The following is a 20,210-nucleotide window of genomic DNA, read 5'->3' as shown; positions in this document are numbered from 1 at the left end:
TTAAAATAGGATGAAATAAAAACACAAGGTTTTGGCATACCTGGGGGCCTGGCTTCCTAGTGGGAGAAATGTTAAAAGGCCATGTTTTAAGGTACAAGTATTCACAAAGCACCAAAGAGGATGGAGTAGCAGTTTCAAAGTCTGGCAAGCCTCTTCGGCTTAGGAAAACGTGACAAAAGAAGTTCCAAAGTCCAACTTTGATGAAGGGGAACAATAATCTGATTAAGAGCAGAGAAAGGAAAAGCCTTAGTTTGTGCCTGGTAGTATTTAATGATGATCTGGAAGTGTAAATTTATTAATTACTTCCTGCTTATCCTAAATCAAGCCTATTCCTGCTGAGCATTAACCATGATCGAGACTTCTTAGAATGCTTAGATGCATTGAACAAAGAGTTAAATCTATATATTGCACAATTCATAATTTGTATTTCGTCAAATTTCTCTAATGTGAGCATTGCTTTGTTGAGATTTTTGTTTTGTATTGTTCAAACCATCTTCAACTGATTCAAAGGAAATCATGGAATTAATGTCTATAGCCAATCAGATATAGGGAATATCTTCTCTTACATATAGAGAAAAAAAATTAATGTTGCCCTTGGACACATTGCTGGCCTTTGGACCGTTGGCAAAATATAATATGCTTCTACCCTTGTTTGTGGTCATTTCTTCTTTCCCGTCTCATTTAATATGCAAATTAAATTAGATGAAGTTAGGGGCTTTAATTTTTGGCTCTTTGGCCCACCCATTTCTTTCTGTTCTGCCTTGCCTGCTGTAGAGAATACCAAACCATGACCAACCATTGAAACTCAGTGGTGCCTTTTAACTTCTTGTCCTTATGGTGCGCTAACATGATTTACATATAAATTGAATTCAGACGAAATTGTTTTAAGCAAAGCTATATGTTTCAGTGACATGCTTGCAGAACAAAATTGTGCCAAGTGAGAAGAAATGTTTCTTCAGAGTCTGAATACAGACGGAGGAGTTCAGAAAGTTCTTGTTCATCCCACTAGGACTTTGTGTTTGTGTCACCATAAACACAATAGAAAAAATGGGATGCACTAAATATGGCCAGTTAGTTGATCTACAAAATGATCTTGTTCTGCTCCCAGACAGAAAACTTTGAGAAGGGAAGATCGAAAGAGTTGAAGTTGTGTTAAATAGAAGTTAAGAATGGAGTTCCTATCTTAAGGTAAAGGTTCCCCTCACACATATCTGCTAGTCGTTCCTGACTCTAGGGGGCGGTGCTCATCTCTGTTTCAAAGCCGAAGAGCCAGCGCTGTCCGAAGACGTCTCCGTGGCCATGTGGCCGGCATGACTAAACGCCAAAGGCGCACAGAACGCTGTTACCTTCCCACCAAAGGTGGTCCCTATTTTTCTACTTGCATTTTTTACATGCTTTCAAACTGCTAGGTTGGCAGAAGCTGGGACAAGTAACAGGAACTCACCCCGTTACGCAGCACTAGGGATTCGAACTGTTGAACTTCCGACCTTTCGATCGATAAGATCAGGGTCTTAGCCTCGTGGATGAGAAAAAGCAGTAGAAACACAATGAAGTAAAGGTTTATAGGGTTTATTAGCAAAGCTGTAGTGGAATGTAGTCGGGAGTCCCAGGAGAGCTCTTTCCCAGAGGGCAAAGAGACAGAGGGACTTGGAATGTCTGACAGGCAAGAAGAGACCAAGGTCAAACCCTCCCTAACAATCAAAGGTTATTCTATAGTGATGGCAGATAATTGTTTTAGTCTGGCAAGATTCTGTCTGCAGGCAAACAACAATAAAGGAACTACTCATAAGTAACTTCGCATGTCACTCTTGGTTCTTTGGGCCAGACATTAATCTTGCCAGACTAAAGCAATTGTCTGGAATAATGATAGATATTCTAAAAGGAAGAGATAACAATCTTAAGCTAAAAGGCCTGAGAAAGATACCAATTAGGGGAGGCGGGGAAAATTACAAAACTTGTGTGCATTGGGGAAAATAAGCTTTAACTAATATGGCACAAGCATGCAGAAGTGAAGCCATTATATACTGGAAGGGAAAGAGGGAAATGGGATACATCGTTTAAACCGCCTTACCTTTGTAATGATCTTCTGCATTAGCATTAGAGTCATATAAACTCCTTTAGATACCATAATTTCTTTGGGGATTATAAATTACAGATACGATTAGCATCCTTCAGATTTCGGCTTGCAAATAATGGTTTGGAGAAAATGGCCTGCACCATTATCTATTCTAGATTTTCATGACCACCCAGTTACTGTTCTGCAGAATTTAATTGCAAATATCCTCTCTCCATCTCATTTTTTGTCTAGTGATCCATCTTGGGATCATAATATATGATATAACACCGTATAACCAATCTGATTTAGCTAATTGCTGAAATCAACAGTAATTCATGAAACCTACTTACAGGATGGGCTATATTTCCTGTTTAGTCACATAAAATGGAAACTAATCAAGGAGAGAAGCAACCTAGAACTAAGAAGAAATTTCCTGACAGTTAGATCAATTAACCAGTGGAACAACTTGCCTACAAAAGTTGTGAATGCTCCAACACTGGAAATTTTTAAGAAGAAATTGGACAGCCATTTGTCTGAAATAGTGTAAGGTTTCCTGCCTGAGTAGGGGGTTGGACTAGATAGAAGACCTCCAAGGTCCCTTTCAATTCTGTTTATTTATTGGTTCGATTTATATGCCACTCTTTTCCGGAGACTCAGGGCGGCTTACAATGCATTAAGCAATAGCCTTCATAGTTTTGTATATACCTGCTTAGTAGGGCTTTTTGGCCCCCCCTAAGCGGTGTTCTTTTTTATACAAAGTCAGCTTATTGCCCCCACAATCCGGGTCCTCATTTTATCTACCTCGGAAGGATGGAAGGCTGAGTCAACCTTGAGCCTGGTGAGATTTGAACTTGCAGTAATTGCAGGCAGCTGGTGCTACTTAACAGTGCTTTAGTCTGCTGTGCCACAAAGGCTGTTATTCTAAAATTCTAAAAGGAAATGCTTTTGATTGAAACATGATTATAATTTTAAAGGTCCCCTTTTAACCCTCATAGAATAGGGATAGGGCAGGGCAGGACAGGACAGGACGGGACGGGACGGGACGGGACGGGACGGGACAGGACAGGACGGGACGGGACGGGACGGGACGGGACGGGACAGGATAGTTGGAAGGGACCTTGGAGGTCTTCTAGTCCAACCCCCTGTTCAAGCAGGATGTATAAATGTCCTATACCATTTATACATTGATTCTGTAGGGTCTCCAGTTCCATCACTTCCTCTTAAAAGTTAGAGTGGGCACTTGGACTGTTCTCATTAAGTTCTCACTTAAAGGCAAGGCTCCCTTTCAGATTAAACTGAAATTAAACGGATTTAAAGCCAGCCTTGGTTTCAGCCCAGTATAAATAAAGTTTAGCAGATTGTTTTCCTGTTGCCCGCCTTCCCTGGGCAAGCAGATGTTATTTGCAACGCTAAGAAAGTGTGGATCCCAGTAAAAGCACTCTGCAAGGAGTTGTTGAGTTGTTCACAATACAGATAAATGTAATTAAAGATCATTTGAGATGGACCACTGTTCTGCAGAGCTCATAAAGAACAGGTGACTGCAGACTGCCCAGCAGTCTTGGGAAGCAGGCGGCTCTGCCAAAAATAGCAACCTCATTTTGATGTAGGTTGAAAAGCTGCCGGTTGATTTATAAGGGCTATAGGAAAGGGAATAACGTTTCCAACAATTGCTTTTCCAACTGCCAATCTAATCATATATACAACGGTCCCAGGACTATAACCCTTTTGCCTATAAGTGCTGAATGTTTGAATGTTCCCCTGGATTTTAAAACATTCTGCAGATGGAAAGCTAAAATATCTTGCCCACCATTCAGCTAAATTCATTTCCTAAGAAAATCGGTTTCCACAAGCAAAGCTTTCTTTCTTTCTTTCTTTCTTTCTTTCTTTCTTTCTTTCTTTCTTTCTTTCTTTCTTTCTTTCCTTCCTTCCTTCCTTCCTTCCTTCCTTCCTTCTTTCTTTTTTCTTTCTTCCTCTTTTTTCTCCTTCTCCATCTCCTTCTCCTTCCTTCCTTCTGTCCTTCCTTCCTTCTTTCCTTCCTTTCCTTTCCTTCTCCTTCCTTCCTTCCTTCCTTCCTTCCTTCCTTCCTTCTTTCCTTCCTTCCTTTTTTATTTCTTCTTCACTGAAATAGGCAGTCTTGCAAAGAGACCCCCATGTGCAGGAATGAAAATGGTAGTATACTAAAATTAGGCCCCACCACAAGCAATTTCCTCCAAGTATATTTTGAACGATGACGGACACTCAGATGGGTGTTACCTGATGTCCAGAGGCAACCCTGAATTTCGGAACCCCCTCACTCTTGCAACAAGTGTGGGCACGGCCCCTGAAGCTGCCTTTGGAAATGATGGGCAAAACCTCCCCGGGATTTGCTTACTCTATAAAAGGCAACCCCGGCAAAAGCAAAAAAAAAAATAACTGAAGTGACATTGCAGTTGGGCGTTGGCTGTAGACACTTGCTTTATTTTCAAACAGGTACGGAAATGAAGTCAGGAGCTGGTATGGAAACAGGTACGGAATTATGAGTGAAGGTGACTCTGTGAACTGAACTCCCCCCATCTCCCAAGCTAATCCCAATGAAACAGTTATGCCACATCCATTAACAGGAGGTAAAAGGATGCCTGAGAGAGGAAGAATTGTTGGAAGGGTTGATTAGCCTTCAGAATCCTTGGGTTCTTTAAAGTTCTCCCATTCCTACCAGTCCTACCAGTTCCAAATGGGAGAGTGCTACAATTCACACTACGACTACCGAAGGGGATGAATTGGTGAGCACGAAGAAGAGGATATCTTACTTATCCTTAGACCCAGAACTGGAAAATGCCCCACGAATGGCCTATTAACATGTTCTTTAAGCCATGTCCAACTGATTGAACCTGGTCTCTAAAATGAATACTGGCATGTCAAAACGACCACAAGCAAAATTCAATTTCAGGTATAGCCTATACCTCCCTCTATTGCTAAATTAACTATGATTTTCTCCCAGAGACTTTACTTACTCCTTTTGGCAAGCTTGTGGGAATCCAAGGAATTGATCATGGTTAGTTTCTGGTTAGATATTTTGGGGAAACAGAAATGACCGTTCCAATGCAGGAATTATTTTGCTGACTTATGTTTACCATGTTTCTGAAAACCGCTTTTTGCTAGCTTCTTCCCATCCCATCATCCTGCTCTGCTCTTGCATGAGCCCCATCACAATCCATCTTTCTCTCCATGTCTGCATTTGTTACTAGGACCTCATCTTCCCTTCATAAAAGCTTTTCACTTACCTCTGGATCAGCCTGTGTGTTACTCTGAAAGCTTGGCTGGCAGCATCTTTCCTGTTCCACCTACATTCCAAGAACAAGAACAGGAAAAATCATCGTCATCCTCTTTTAACGACCCCATAATTCCTTGCGGGGTAGAGTCTGGGCAACTGAAAGGAGCCAAGTATTTACTGCCCAGATGCCATTCCTATTGCCAATGCGGAGTTATATTCAGCAGATATATTCTCAGTGTGTCCAGAAAGAGAAATATCTACCTCTACCTAGGATCAAACTCACAGCCTCCTGATTGTGAGGCGAGAGCGCCACCTCTAGGCCACCGCACCACTCAAGAACAGGAAAAATGTTTCTCCTAAATTCACATCCCCTTGGGCCTAATCTGCCATGGGTCATTAGCAGATGGAGTGGGTTCACAATTTAAAGCAGGCGGCCATTGCTTTGTTCTTTTGGCATTTCACTCTCTCCCCCTCCGACCTCGTCTTCCTCATCCATCAGGCTGCCAGGGAAAACCAAGATTATCCCAATCAAGAACCTGGAAGATCGTTGTAAGTGGCTTCCAAAATTAAGTCAAGGAGCCATGCATGACTTGAAATCTGCATGGTTGCCAAGGTCATTCATGATGGTGGAGCTGGTGATGATGGTGGTGGTGGTGGGAGGAGACAAAAATGGCAAGATGGCTTCTGCAGCCGTGTAATCCAAGCCCTGCTCTTTTCTTGTGTGTGATGGGCAGAAGGAATAACCTTGAGGAACAGGAGGAAGAACCGCAACCAAGACAATGGTGAGATAAAAGAAATACGAGTCTGGGACAGGAATGCGATTTGAGAAAGCATCTTAGACATGACCCTCCCTGCTTCCCATAAAGAAAAAGGGAGGGTGAGGAGGGAATGTGCATTAAGACTTGCAAGATTCTGTTACTATAATATTTGATATACAGGTAGTCCTTGACTTGCAATCATTCATTGAGTGGCTGTTCGAAGCTACAACAGCACTGAAAACAGTGACATACAACCAGTCTCACATTATGGCCGTCCCAGCATCCTTACAGTCACATGATCAAAACCTAGGTGCTTGACAACTAGTGTGTGTGTTTACAATGGTTACAACATCCCAGGGTCATGGGATCACCATTTGCAACTTTCCTTCCCGACTGGTTTCCCATAAGCAAAGTCATTGGGGAAGTCAACATTCACAAGTCACTTAAAGACCTGTGATTCATTTAACAACTGCAGCACTTTGCTTAACAACCATGGCTTTGCTTAACAACCATGGCAAAAAGGCCATAAAAGCAGGCACAACTCATGTAAGCCACCTCACTTAGCAACAGAAATCCTGTTCCCAATTGTGGTCATAAGTTGAGGACTACCTGTGTTAAACTTTATAATATATGTAGTATTAGCTTGCATGTCTTTGGTTTTCAAATTTGGTCAATCTTAGAGGGCTGACACACACATGTGTTATACATTAAAAGGGGAGGAGCAGTGCTTCAATCACATAATTGTGGATGCCATCTTATTATTTTTTTTCCCTTTCTGCCCACAGGGACCATCACTGTCATTTGTTCATTTGAGATACCTGAAATATTTCTAGACCTCTTTTAAGGACAAAATTTCCCCAAGGTGGCTTATAATCATAAATTCATGTCTATAAAAGCACTATAAAAAAAATAAGAATAACGGTAACAGTAAGAACAAGGAGCAGTTAAAACAATTCATCCTGGAAAGCAATCTCAAACAGGTAAAAGAACAATTCAACAAAATTCATTTAAGTCAAGGCCAAAAGAAGCAGCTGCAAACTTTTCTGAAAATCTGCAGAGGTGGATCCCAATTAATTCTGCAGGAAATTTGGCCCTCGGTAATGTAACTAGGACTAAGATCTTGAACATTGGCAGAAAAAAAGATGCAAACAAACAACAATTTTAAAAAAAGAGCTATCAGAATTCTGGGATACGTAAACCAGCCTCGGATCTGTTGGATTATATTGGAAAAAGTTGAAGCTACATGCATATTGTAATCTGCACTTTTCAGAATATGGGGACTAGGGTTCACACACACACACACACACACACACACACACACACACACAAAATATACAAGCAATAAATATCAATAAAAATGAACAAAAATGTATAGATCAGTGGTTCTCAATCTGTGGTTCGCGGACCTCTGGGGGTCCATGAAGGCTTGAAGAAATGTTATAATTTAAATCTTGAGTTAAGTCTTGTGGTTCCATGGCCACAAAAGGTATTGAAAGGGCAGGTTGAGAACCACTGAGCTATAGTAATGTTTCTCAAGCGTGGAAGCCTGAAGATGAAGAATTCTGGGAGTTGAAGTCCAGGCCTCTTCAAGTTTTCATGCTTAAGAAACACTGAGCTAGAGACAGCTAAAGGAAAGAAGGGAAGCTTCTCACAAAAGGTATTTAAAGGGGAGGGGGTCCGTGGCAGGGATGGTATTCACTTACCTTCGCTACTAGTTCACTCACTTCACTCACACATGCCACCTCCGTGCATGCATAGGACCTTCCACGCATGCACAGAGCGTCAAAAACAGGACATGAAAATGTCCAGGCAAGTGGGTGGAGCCTCCCACCGCTGCCGCTACCAGTTTGCCCAAACTGGGTAGAACTGGCTGAATACCACCCCTGGTCCGTGGTGAAGACAAGAGAACCATTAATATAGATCAGGGATGTCAAACTCAAGGCCCAGGGGCCGGATCCAGCCCTTGGGGTGCTTAGATCAGGCCCATAGGGCTGCCCTGGAAACAGTGAAGGAGTGGCCCACAGTGCCTCTGTCAGCGAAAATGGAGCATGTGGCCCTCCCAAGCTCCGTTTTCACTGGCAAGGGTTGCAGGAGACTGTGGCAATTGAAAATGGAGCTCGGAAGCCTGTTTTCAGAGTGCTTGGGCCACCACAGCTGCCCTCGACAGGAGTGATGTTGAGCTGGCCATGCCCACCCATCCCTCTGAGGTCAAAAACTATCCGGATGCGGCCAGGGATGAAATCCAGCAGGTTCTGACAGGTTCTTGAGAACCGGTAGCGGAAATTTTGAGTAGTACAGAGAACTGGCAAATACCACCTCTGGCTGGCCCCAGAGTAGGATAGGAATGGAGATTTTGCAATATCCTTCCCCTGCCACGCCACCAAGCCACGCCCACAGAACCGGTAGAGAAAAATTTTGAATTTCACCCCTGGATGCGGCTCTCAATGAAATCAGGTTTGACACCCCTGATACAGATTAAAGAGCACAGAAAAACTCAGGTTGGTAAGGATGCAGAATTATAGGCCGACTCTCAGTTTTACCCCTTGAGACTGGTGCAGTTTCACTCTAGCCTTAGAAAAAGGACACCCGATTTATCCGATAGCCTTGAAATTTTCACTTTAAATCTTTGGACAACCTTTCCAACAGACAAAATACACAAATAACAAGGAGAATGAAAAAAAAAAAAGCCATCATCCTACTGATCCAGATAGCAGCAAATAACTATTTGCTGTACACAAAAGAACTGAAGCACGTATAAAGCTCCATGCCCTTGATATTGTCCCTTCATCGTGAAACCACGCCTCTAATCATTCCCCGATCAGACACACAAAAGCGAGGGAAAGGGATGAAAAAGCAGAAGCATGAATTGTGCCATTAAGACTGAACAGGCTCCATCTCACCCACAGTAGATCCCTAACAGCAATGGGGGCAGAGACAGGGAAGTGCCAGATGGCATCTCCTGGTATCTCCATTGTTTGCTGAGACACCTGCAAGCAGAGGGCATTTTAATAACAATGGTCGCTGTCATAGATTTGAAATAACCACAATCGCTTTCTCATACTGCAAGCAAAAAGAGACATATATTTCCATGGTAAAGGAAAACAGCAGGCAGATAGTTTTTGACTTACAAACACTCGTAAGGATAATGCATCACTCTCTGAAGGTACGGCAGGGCTGAAAAAAGTGACTTAGGAACAGTCTGTGCATTTACGACCATTGCAGTACAGGTAGTCCTCAACTTACAACAGTTCATTTAGTGACCGAAGTTACAACATTCCTGAAAAAAAGGTGAGTTACAACCATTTTTTTACACTGATGACCGTTACTGCATCCCCGTGGTCATGTGATCAAAATTCGGATGCTAGGCAACTGACCTGGGCTTATGACAATTGCAGTGTCTCAGGATTGTGTGATCTTTTGCGACCTTCTGACAAGCAAAGTCAATGGGGGAAGCCAGATCCTCTTAAGAACCCTTAACAGTTGCAGTGATTCATTTAACAACTCGGGCAAGAAAGGTCGTCAAAAGGTGGTGAAACTCGCTTAACAACTGTCTCACTAAACAACAGAAATTTTAGGCTCAGTTGTGGTCGTAAGTCGAGGACTACCTATATTCCTGCAATTATATGATTAAAATGTGAGTGCTTGGCAGCCAGCATGTATCTGCGACCTTTCCAGGAGACAATCGACATCAATGGGGGAAGCCAGGTTCACTTTAATGACCACATTAGTCACTTAACAAACAAAGGAAATCACTTAGTGACAGAAGTTCTGGTCCAAATTGTAACTCAAGGACTACCTATAAGTTTAGGGCTGTCAGACTCAAAAATTAACTTGATTGACTCATGGAATCTCAAACCTGATTTGATATCTTGATATCTAGATAATGAAAAGCTTATATCACCACACTTTCCTTATCAGTAGGGATAAGGACCTGCGAGAACACACCCACTATAAAAGCAAAAGTTCATGTATAAGAGGAAAAAATTTCCACTGATTCATTCGGCTTTAACAAATTCCCTTTGCACCGTGGAGAGTTTCTGTGCTAACTCCCGGTTCTTCAATATTCCATCTGGAATTATTCTTCAAACCCCACAAGCAACTGTGATGATTTCCAAATCCAGTAATTGAAAGCGGCCGATGGTCAATCAACAAGAGAGACAGTTCAATCATATCTTTGGTATCAAATTAAGGATGACATGAAAGCAAGCCAAAATCAGAGCAATACACCAAACCGTTTCTTTAATATATCTGCAATCCTACTGAAAATCAATGAAGTTGTCAGGTGTTCCCACCGATGTTTACTGTTTGTCTACCCAAATGTGGACGGCAATAGTTTCTGCTAACTGACATTTCTAACATCTTCAAAAACAACACTAAGAATAATGAATTGAACTGTGTAAACTTGAAGTCACCAACAATGAATGAACAAGACCAGGTCTCCATGTCCCAAAGGTGCTGTTTCAAGAAGCAACTGGACTTTCTTGTTTGTCTTTGAAGAGTGAAGAAGCTTCTTGGATGAGAAATGAAAAGTCTTCAAAGACAACAAGAAAGTCCAGTTGCCTCTTGAAACAGCACCTTTGGGACAACTATGACCTGGATGACTGAGAATCTCCATAGACACGAGGTCTCCCTGTTACAACATTGGTTCATGAGTCTGATATGCTTTTCTTGTGAATTATCCACTTCTTTCAAATGATGAGCGAATCTGTCTGGAGAGTTGAAAGCATGCAGTCTTTTGCAAAACTTTTTTTTTTAAAATCTGTCACATTTCAGTCTGGACATTTAAGTTTGTGCTGAGAAGCTGAAGATGTCTGGTTCTCCATATCCAATCAGTCACCAGTTAACAAGTTTGAAAAAAAAATGTCAACATAATACACTCCCTTGAATTCTTCTCCTGATCAGTGGATCTTTTTCTTTCCCAAATATTTGTTTCCTTCTTCCCATCTATAGTTTGGGATCAAGGTTATGCTAAGATATTTTACTCAGGAGTGGGCTTCAAAAATTTTAGCAAGGGGTTTTCTGCCCTGGCCATGGTAGGCATGGCTTAATCAGCCTCCTGCACTACAGGGGGGGGGGCTTTTTGCCCTCCCCGGGCTCCAGAGGCTTTCTTTGAGCCTCCGGGAGGGCGAAAACGGCTTCCCCAGGCTCCGGAGGCCCTCTGGAGGCCAGAAATGGGCCTGTTTCTGGCCTTCCCAAACTTCCAGTAGGCCCATTTTTTGTCCTCCCTGAGCCTGCACATGCTCCCTGCACTTGCATACATCTAAAATGGGCCATGTGGCGACTCCTGGGAGGGGAGGGGAGGGCAGGGCAGGGCTAGCCAGGAGTGGGATTTGACGGTTCTCCTAATTGCACAGAATCTTAGCTAGAGGTTCTCCTGAACCCCTGTGAACCCCCAGCAGCCCACCCCTGATTTTACTGCCCCTGTTTTTTCCCCCCTCCCTATTCTGGCAACAGAAGGTAACAGGATCAGTTGTTAAATCTACCCTTCTTATTATCCTGGTGGGAGAATACCATTTTCTACTGCTGCTTTATGAACCCAGGAGAGGTAAAATTGTCCCCAGACCAAGAACGAAGTCTTCAAACAAAGAGCAAAACAAAATGACTCAGGGCTCAGCCAAAGCTTGACGTTACTGTTCCCTCAACATCTACCACTTTACATAATGGTAGGGCTGGTCTTGAGATGGAGAAGGTAATACCAGGTGAGGAAATAGCAATATATTATTTATCCCCCAGGAGTTTGAGACTATTTCAGTAGATTCTCCTGTAGCCAAAGGATGGAAAAGATTTTTTCCCCTCCTTTCACATCAACGTACCATTTCTTCATCAACCTTTCACAAATATAACTTGCAATCATTCGTATCGGAGTGCAGGGACTCTCCGGAAGGGGTCTGAAATCTAAACACTGGCTGGATTATTGGGGGGGGATGGAGAAGACGTAAAATGACAGAAAAGTTGAATTTTTGACAGCTGCTAGTTTTATTTTGCGTTCCTATATTTCACTCCCACTTCCTCGGGATCATTTTTGACAAGCAACAATTAATTTAGACAGCATGTCCTCAGCCCAAAGTATCGTTCAATCATAATCCGTTACAAAGCAGAAGCTAAGCAAGAACTAACCAAGGAATTTTATTTTTTTTTAAAAAAAAAATTGCATTTAACTTTTCAAAAACTCACCAAATTTTTATCCCATGCATTGAGTCGTTTTGTGATAGCATGGTAGGAAGTGTTTAGTTAACTTCCTTCTGGAGAAGGTCTATCTCTGTGGTCACTATAAATAAATAAATTAAATAAATAAATAAATACACAAATAATCATTTCACAAAGTAGACAGCACACAAAGAGCCACTCCTAGGCCCATAACCACCAAACTATGGTTGAACCAAGAATTATGATGTCATCCTCAGATGTCATTCTAAATCACTGTATATAAAGACCAGCAAGCCTTAGCTTGCAGATTCTCCATCCTTGAGACCGATTCATGAAGGGGGTGCTTTTAATACTTCCCCAAATTCAAACGTAATCAGATGTTCCTTTACAAGTAGAAGTGGATGCTTTCAATGTTCTCCAAAATTGCAACAACAAAGAAGAGGACTGTTACACAGTACATGTATAAGATTGAGGGAGATGAAATTGAACTCCGGAGAAGCTGCTATTAGTAACAGAAGTAGGAAAGATAAGTCTAGTCAAGCCATACTCATAAGGATGATTCAACAGGAGGATGTCAAAAACTTCAAAAGCTTTTCTTACAGTTGAAGCAAAATAGCTTCAAATAAAGTAACCCATCCTGTACCCTTCAATAAATAATGCACTTACTCTACATACACTCAGATACCCAAACTATGCAGGCAATATTAATTTTACTTCTATCAAAGCCACTTCTCTGTCCTTAACAGAGGTCTCAATATTTCTTGTAAGCAGCCGAAAGGGATTGGATCCTAGCCAGACTTGGCAGCCAAATGTTGACTTTATTTTGACAAACACAGGAGATCCAAGGGTTAATGACCCAAAACAAGCCTTATTCCTAAACCCACATTTTCCTTTCCATTTCATCATAGTCCGCCATGCATTTCTAACCCTGTGTCCATTTCATTGAGTAAGAACTAGTCTTACTGATGATATGGGCAAAACTGAGAATAAATAATGACTTGAGAATAAATCATTGAGGTCTTGGTAGTAAGCGTGGGGCAAGGAAAAAGGAACAGAGGGATTCCTTCTCCACTTCATTTGTTTTCTTGTTTCTTCCAGAGTCAGTGCCCATGGCAGTCATCATAGGTGTGGCCGTTGGAGCTGGGGTGGCTTTCTTAGTCCTGATGGCCACCATTGTGGCTTTCTGCTGTGCTCGCTCCCAGAGAAGTAAGTCCTTTTCCTTTTTAGTTCATTGACTATCACTGTGGAATCACATGCAGAACCAAACAACCAATAATCAAGACTCCCTGAAGTATTTTTTTATTTAGTAGTGTGTACTGGAGTGGGTCCTATCCAGAAGAAAAGTGGAAGACATAGCCCTGTAGACAAAAGAGATGCACTAATATTTATCCATTTCAGAAAGGAGGGAAAATGATTCGTTCGTGTGTATTCACAAATAATAACATTACAAATCTTAAGTTACTTCTGTTATCTACAGAGAATGATGGCCTTGTTAGAAGAGTAGGTCAACCTATTTTCCAAAGCACCTGAAGGCAGGACAAGAAGCAATGGATGGAAACTAATCAAGGGGAGAAGCAACCTGGAAGTAAGGAGAAATTTCCTGACAGAACAATTAATCAGTGGAACGACTTGCCTTCAGAAGTTGTGGGTGTTCAAACACTGGTGGTTTTTAAGAAGAGATTGGATAACTATTTGTCTGACATAGTATAGAGCAGAATTTAGCTGGCTGGAGAATTCTGGGAGTTGAAGTCCACAAGTCTTAAAGCTACCAAGTTTGAGGACCCCGGTATAGAGTTTACTGCTTGAGCAGGGGGTTGGACTAGAAGACCTCCAAGGTCCCTTCCAACTCTGTTATTCTGTTAAGAAGCATTTGCATCTGGAGATTCAGGGGTTGCTATGGGGATGTTCCGATAAAGCTTTCCACAGGCTACTGTGAGCTACAAGGACACATTCCTTAGGTCTCAAATTTCTCAATTAACAGTCCCATTCACCTGAAAATGGATTTCCTCCACATCACTCATAGTATCAGACTGGAAGTTTGGAAGATAAAGAGTCTTGGTGGCGCAGCAGACTAAAGTGCTGTTAAGTAGCACCAGCTGCCTGCAATTACTGCGAGTTCAAATCTCACCAGGCTCAAGATTGACTCAGCCTTCCATCCTTTCGAGGTAGGTAAAATGAGGACCCAGATTGTGGGGGCAATAAGCTGACTTTGTATAAAAAGAACACCACTTCAGGGGGGCCGAAAGCCCTACTAAGCAGGTATATACAAAAGTATGAAGGCTATTGCTTAATGCATTGTAAGCTGCCCTGAGTTTCCAGAGAAGGGCAACATATAAATCGAATAAATAAATAAATAAATAAATAAATAAATAAATAAATAAATAAATAAATAAATAAATAAATCTTTCTGTACTGCCTACAAGAGCAGGCAAAGAGGATGTGCAAAAGCTGGACAAAGATGGCAATGAGCTGTGGTTTGTTTAACCATGGTATATTGAATAAGCAATTGGCTGAGCTAAACCAAGGTTACATCAATTTTGGAGGGTAATTTTTTTTAAGCAGGAACGGGTTTGCAAAAGGAAAGTGGCAATGATGTCCGAACACTTCATTACACACTTTGCCCAGGCAAGCCCACAGCAGATAATTGCACAAGTGCAGAATTAGAGACTCTTGGGATATGCACATCAAAATATAACCCTTAATAAATATTTATTTATTAATATTAATAAATAATAATAAATATTAATATTTATTATTGATGGGGGCAGATGATAACTGAGGATTTTGAACATTCTGTTGCAATCAGGATGCTATGTTACCCTAATATGGCTGATGGAGTCAACAATCCAGTAGAGAGACATCAAAGAAGATATTATATTATATGGATTATAAATTTAAAGTCATTGATTTTATCTATATAAGGGAATTTTTTTTTTTAGTAGGATGGGCAGAAGAATAAAGATATTAGGAATTGTTATGTATGGTAATTTTGTAGGAAAGTGGGTGGAGACAGGTTAGCTTATTGATTGTTTAGTTTAAGAAAAGGGATGTTTAAGAGATACATTTATGGGAGTGGAGGAAATGGATAGAGCTGAATAAATGTTAAATTAGGATTTATTATATAGCTTTTTAGGGGAAGGCTGTTTTGAAATGTTATATTAATATACATTAAAGATTAAATGTTAAAATAGGATTTATTATATAGTCTTAAAGTGGAAGGTTGTTTTGAAATGTTATATTAATATATAGATATATGTATGGGGGAGGAGAAAAAGGGCAGATTATTGCTAAATTGGGAGTTATAATAATGTTATTATGCTAAACCAGAAGTTATGTAATAATATTATTAGAAAGAAAGGGTCAGTATTTGAGGGATGGAGTAAGGGGATGGTAAAATATTATATAATCTGTTACGAATTTGGATTTTATCTCGAAGAAGTCACAGGGGGATGGGTGGTGAGGGAGGGTTAGGGAGGAGGGGGAAGAAAAAAGGGGGAAAAATTTGTATTTGAAAAACTTTTTCAATTAAATATATATATATATATATATATATATATATATATATATATATATATATATATATATATATATATATATATAAAACCCTTAAATTAAAAGCACAATATCTGAAGTATGGTATCCCAATTTCCCCCCCAACCATAAAGACTAATAAACATCTCAGACCTACAAAGATATCCACCTTTCATTTCTATTCGTCCAGAAGCATGGAGAAAAACATCAGAACTGTGCATTAAATCCTTACAAATGCATAGTATTTATCTCATCCTGGGGAAAAAATATGTTTTGTTTTTGGAGATTGCATGGTTTGGGAGAGTTGTCCTTCTAAATGAAATAAGCATTTAAATCCCATGTCAAGCTCCAGTTGGCTTTTAGTCCAGCTGGAGAAACAGATGTTAAAAACAAAATAAAAGATTCCCATGAATGAACAAGAGCTGCCTTATTGGAGAGAAACACGGAGAAGTTCAAGAGTGATGGTTGTGTGAATCTAAAGGCAACAAACCATGGAATGATAGTTGCGTCTTCTCTTGGAAGCTGAAAAAAAGAAACCCAATTTTTTTCACTAACTTTAAGGAAATTAAAAGACAGCTAAGCCAAAATGCACTGCAAAGTACTTGTTTGTGTTGCTGAGAACAGAGAATAAATAATTAAAAACAGCTCTTTTTAGAGAGTTTATAGTGAAACCATAGAACTCTGGCTTCTCCCAGACTTATTAATAAATGGCTGGGCTTATGTACAAGGCTGATTTTTGGAACCATAATCGTGTTTTCTTCAGTTTCCTCTCCTCCACCTTTCATAACACTCCCAAACCCCATTAGTGACTCTTTCAGGTATTAGCAAATTAAATCTCTGGCAGTCATTAATCTTGCATTCTGGTTAAGCACTGTTTTTGATGGATGGGTGCATGACTAAAACCTGAGAAAAGGCCAATTCAATTTCACTGGAATCATTCAGCAGTGATGTGCCATTCAGGCTTGCTCGATAGAAAACGGGTCAATTCATTGTTACAGCATCAGTGGTCAGACACAATCAGCCTAGTTTGCATATTCTTCTCCCCCCCCATCTCTCTCTTTAATAATATATGTGAACAAACTGCATCATTTATTTGATTCATAGGTGGGGAAAAAGAGAGAACATGTGGTTCATCACGTTTTTCTTATTTGAAGTAATCAGATGGTATTGGGTTTATTTGCAAGGCCTATAGTCTATCCATCGTGCATGTGATGATGTCCGTTACAATGTAAGGTTTAGATTTTGGCAAGCCAGGATGGAGAAGAAGTGGTCAGTTGGAAGTTGAAGCCATGTGCACAGCTAATGGCATTCTAATTTATAGATCTGATAAACTCCTCTGCTTACCAGCAATAACAACATTAAAGCTGATCATGAAACCAAGGACTAGCAAAAGACAATCCATTGTGAGTACAGAATGCTAATGCTTCAAATCAGTGTTGACCTCTTGAAAGAAAAGCAGCATAAGGAATAAGCTGTGCCAAATATGCTTCTTCTTCCTCCTCCTCCTCCTCCTCCTCCTCCTCCTCCTCCTCCTCCTCCTCCTCCTCCTCTTCTTCTTCTTCTTCTTCTCTTTCTCCTTCTCCTTCTCCTTCTTCTACCGTATCCATCATCGAACATTGGCAATCATGTTGGCAATCCTATTTTTATCAACAGCCACACGAAAAAGTGCTGTTGAGTTTTGTCCAACCAAGCCCTTAGATTTTGAAGCTATGATTCTTCTGCCTGGACCTCATTTGCCTTCAATCTTTCCTTGGAGGGTTAAGTGAAGTATGCCATATTTTTCTGGGTGTCACATCACATGTCCAAAATATTCTAACTTTTTTATGGTTTTGATGATTTACCTTGGCTTTCCCAGGCGGCTTATCACCTCCTCATTTCTGATTTTGTCAGCCCAATTTATACGTACGTAACAGCTGCCTGTAAATCCACATTTCAAATGCTTCTAGTCTCTTCTACTGTTACTGCAAAGGTCCTATATAACCATTGATTGTTGGGTTGGGATGGGTTGGGTTGGGTGTTCTTGCTGGCGAAATATTTAACAAGATTTCTAATGATGGCTGACAATCACTGACAGTTGATAAAAGAAACAGGAGGTCTTTCAAAAGGTCTGGCTCATAATGGGTTAGGGGTCTGCTTGGTCAACCATTTTGGATTCTGCAATGGAAATTGATAGCGTTTCAAATTTGGGATAGTGTGATCAACAATTTTCAAGAGCAGGCTAACAAAGTGTATTGCAGTAAAGAATTGGCTTGCACATGGGAATCTCTTCAACATGGCTCATGAAACCTTGGGGCTTCCCCATCTTAGTTAACAAAACACCCATTTTCAAATGACTCAGATGGAGTGTTGTATAGTATGCAATGGCAGCGTAACATTTATAGGCTGCAGGTATTTATTTATTTGCTCTCATCTCATCCCAATTCCCAAATCAAGCTTATTTTTCTCCCTTCTTCATAGATATACAGTATTATCAGCTGTAAAGGAAATCTCAAAGGGTCTTGACAACCCCTTTAGGCTTATAAAAAATTACTAACATACGCAAAACCATCACAGCCATCAGTAATAAAAACAAGAGCATCCCGCAAGGAAGAATTAGTCCTTAAAATGTACTCATATGCATCAGTGGCCTGCCTTTTGAAAGTCTTAAGTAACCCAAAAATGTAGTATTTGCAAATGACCAACCGAAATGACCTGGTAGATTTCTTTGGAGGAAATGATCTCCAAAACAAATATAAACAAACAAGCAAGCTTTGGCTGAGAAATCTCATCTCTTCTGAGACCTTCCCATGCCTAGGAATACATTCATAATTAAAAATAAGGAAAACGGAAGGCATGCATGTTGCATAAGAAAATGACACTACGATGCTTTGATCTTTTGCCATCTGAAAAGCCACCTCGCTACGCGGTGGGATTTGTACTGTAAACCTAACAGGCACTGCATAAACACACAATTGTGGAAATCTCTGGAGAGCCCAATTATTCATATCATAGCAGTCGGATTCATTCAAGGCAAAAGAAAGAGAAAGAGGCTGCAGAGTTGACCCTGGTCTCAGGAGACGTCTGCTGTTTCAGTGCTGTCACAAATTTATTATCCGCCAAGAGTAGGAGCAAACTGCATATTTAAATTAACATAAGGGTTATGTTATGGATGCCATGTTCATTGAGCCTATTCCCTCAGTCTCCCATTAGGCCTTATTGAATATAACAGCAATCTGAAGCGAAGTAAGGCAAGATTTGGCTCACTTCTATCCTCCACCCAATTAAAGATATAGTTTTAGGCAAGTCTCCATCACAATTTTCATCAGCCCCTTCCCTGTTATTGCCGCTGCTACTCCTACTGCCAATCTAGATTGAAAATCAGCATTTAAAAAATGCAAACAACAGACGGCAAATTAAAAAGGCATGAATTATTCTTTGAAATAATTGAGAGGAAGAATGGAGAAGCAAACCAATGCAAAAGGACACCAACAGACAGAAGGCCTGGATGAAGAGCGAGGGTCTTCAAGAGAAACTTAAAAGAGTCCTTTTAGGGATCTCACCAAATTCAGAGATAGTATTCTAGGGTGCATGGGGTGACCATATCTGACATTCAATATGTGTGACAGAGCTGGCCTTCTTGTATGATGGAGTTAAATTGTTACCTCAGGGATTAAGCACTGGGAGAAAATGGCGGCAGTCCAAAGGCTAGGGAATTATAGGACTCACTGCCTGGCCTCTGTCCCCTATTTTTGGCAGATCTCTGCTTTATTACAAGCACTGAAGACCAATTCAGCTTTTTGTCCAGCATCCTCATTTCACATCATTTTTAATATTCACCTCAGGCAACAAAATGCCATGGGCTGGTCTTCACACTTTGAGCACCCCTGAAGGCCCTGCTAATCAACCACATAGCCAAATGTAGATAACCAGATGTTCTCCTAATGTTTTGGACTTCAGTTCCTTCCACACCAACCAACATGGGTAGCAATAAGGGGCTGTAGGAGTCAATGCAGCCTTGAGTAAGCTACTATCCTTTTCTCTTCCCTTTTGCATCTGGATCATAACTGAGCTCTTCCCAGATTTATTAAATTTCTGAACCAAAACATTCTTTTGCCTTTTTTTTTTTTTTTTTGCAGTCAAGAATTCTCATGCCTTCATTGGCATACCTGAATTAAATTATACATGCACTTAATCAGCAGAGGTGGGAAACAAATAGAACTAAACCCAAGAAATGCTATGCTGTGATAAGCTTATTCTTTCCCTAATAAACTTTGATTTATTAGAAATGAAGATTTTTTTTACAAGCCACGGTATTTAAAGAAACAGAAATCCACACAACAGATATTTTTCCCCCAATAACCAATTTCCACAACCTCTTCCTCCCTCTTATGAGACAGTCTCTCCAGCAGATATTAGGGAAGGAAACCCACAATCAGATTGCTTCCGTTTATCCTACTCGATTTTGAAACTCTAGAAAAGGCCTAATGTT

At 40.7% G+C, this 20,210-nt stretch overlaps 1 protein-coding gene across 1 annotated transcript in view; it reads left to right on the top strand.

The window, feature by feature from the left end:
- KIRREL3 (kirre like nephrin family adhesion molecule 3) overlaps positions 1 to 20,210 on the top strand; it is a 375,859-nt gene that overhangs the window by 306,274 nt on the left and 49,375 nt on the right. The window contains exons 13-14 of the mRNA XM_070952317.1: positions 4,526 to 4,561; positions 13,310 to 13,417. Of these exons, the coding sequence (XP_070808418.1) occupies positions 4,526 to 4,561; positions 13,310 to 13,417 (144 nt within the window). The remainder of the gene's footprint in view (positions 1 to 4,525; positions 4,562 to 13,309; positions 13,418 to 20,210) is intronic.

Source organism: Pituophis catenifer, unplaced genomic scaffold (assembly GCF_029215685.1).
Source record: "Pituophis catenifer annectens isolate HBS135680 unplaced genomic scaffold, rPitCat1.0.hap2 SCAF_12, whole genome shotgun sequence".
Classification (NCBI taxonomy): Eukaryota; Metazoa; Chordata; class Lepidosauria; order Squamata; family Colubridae; genus Pituophis; species Pituophis catenifer.
The sequence above is the reverse complement of the archived record's forward strand: the minus strand, read 5'-3'. Positions and strand labels throughout refer to the sequence as shown.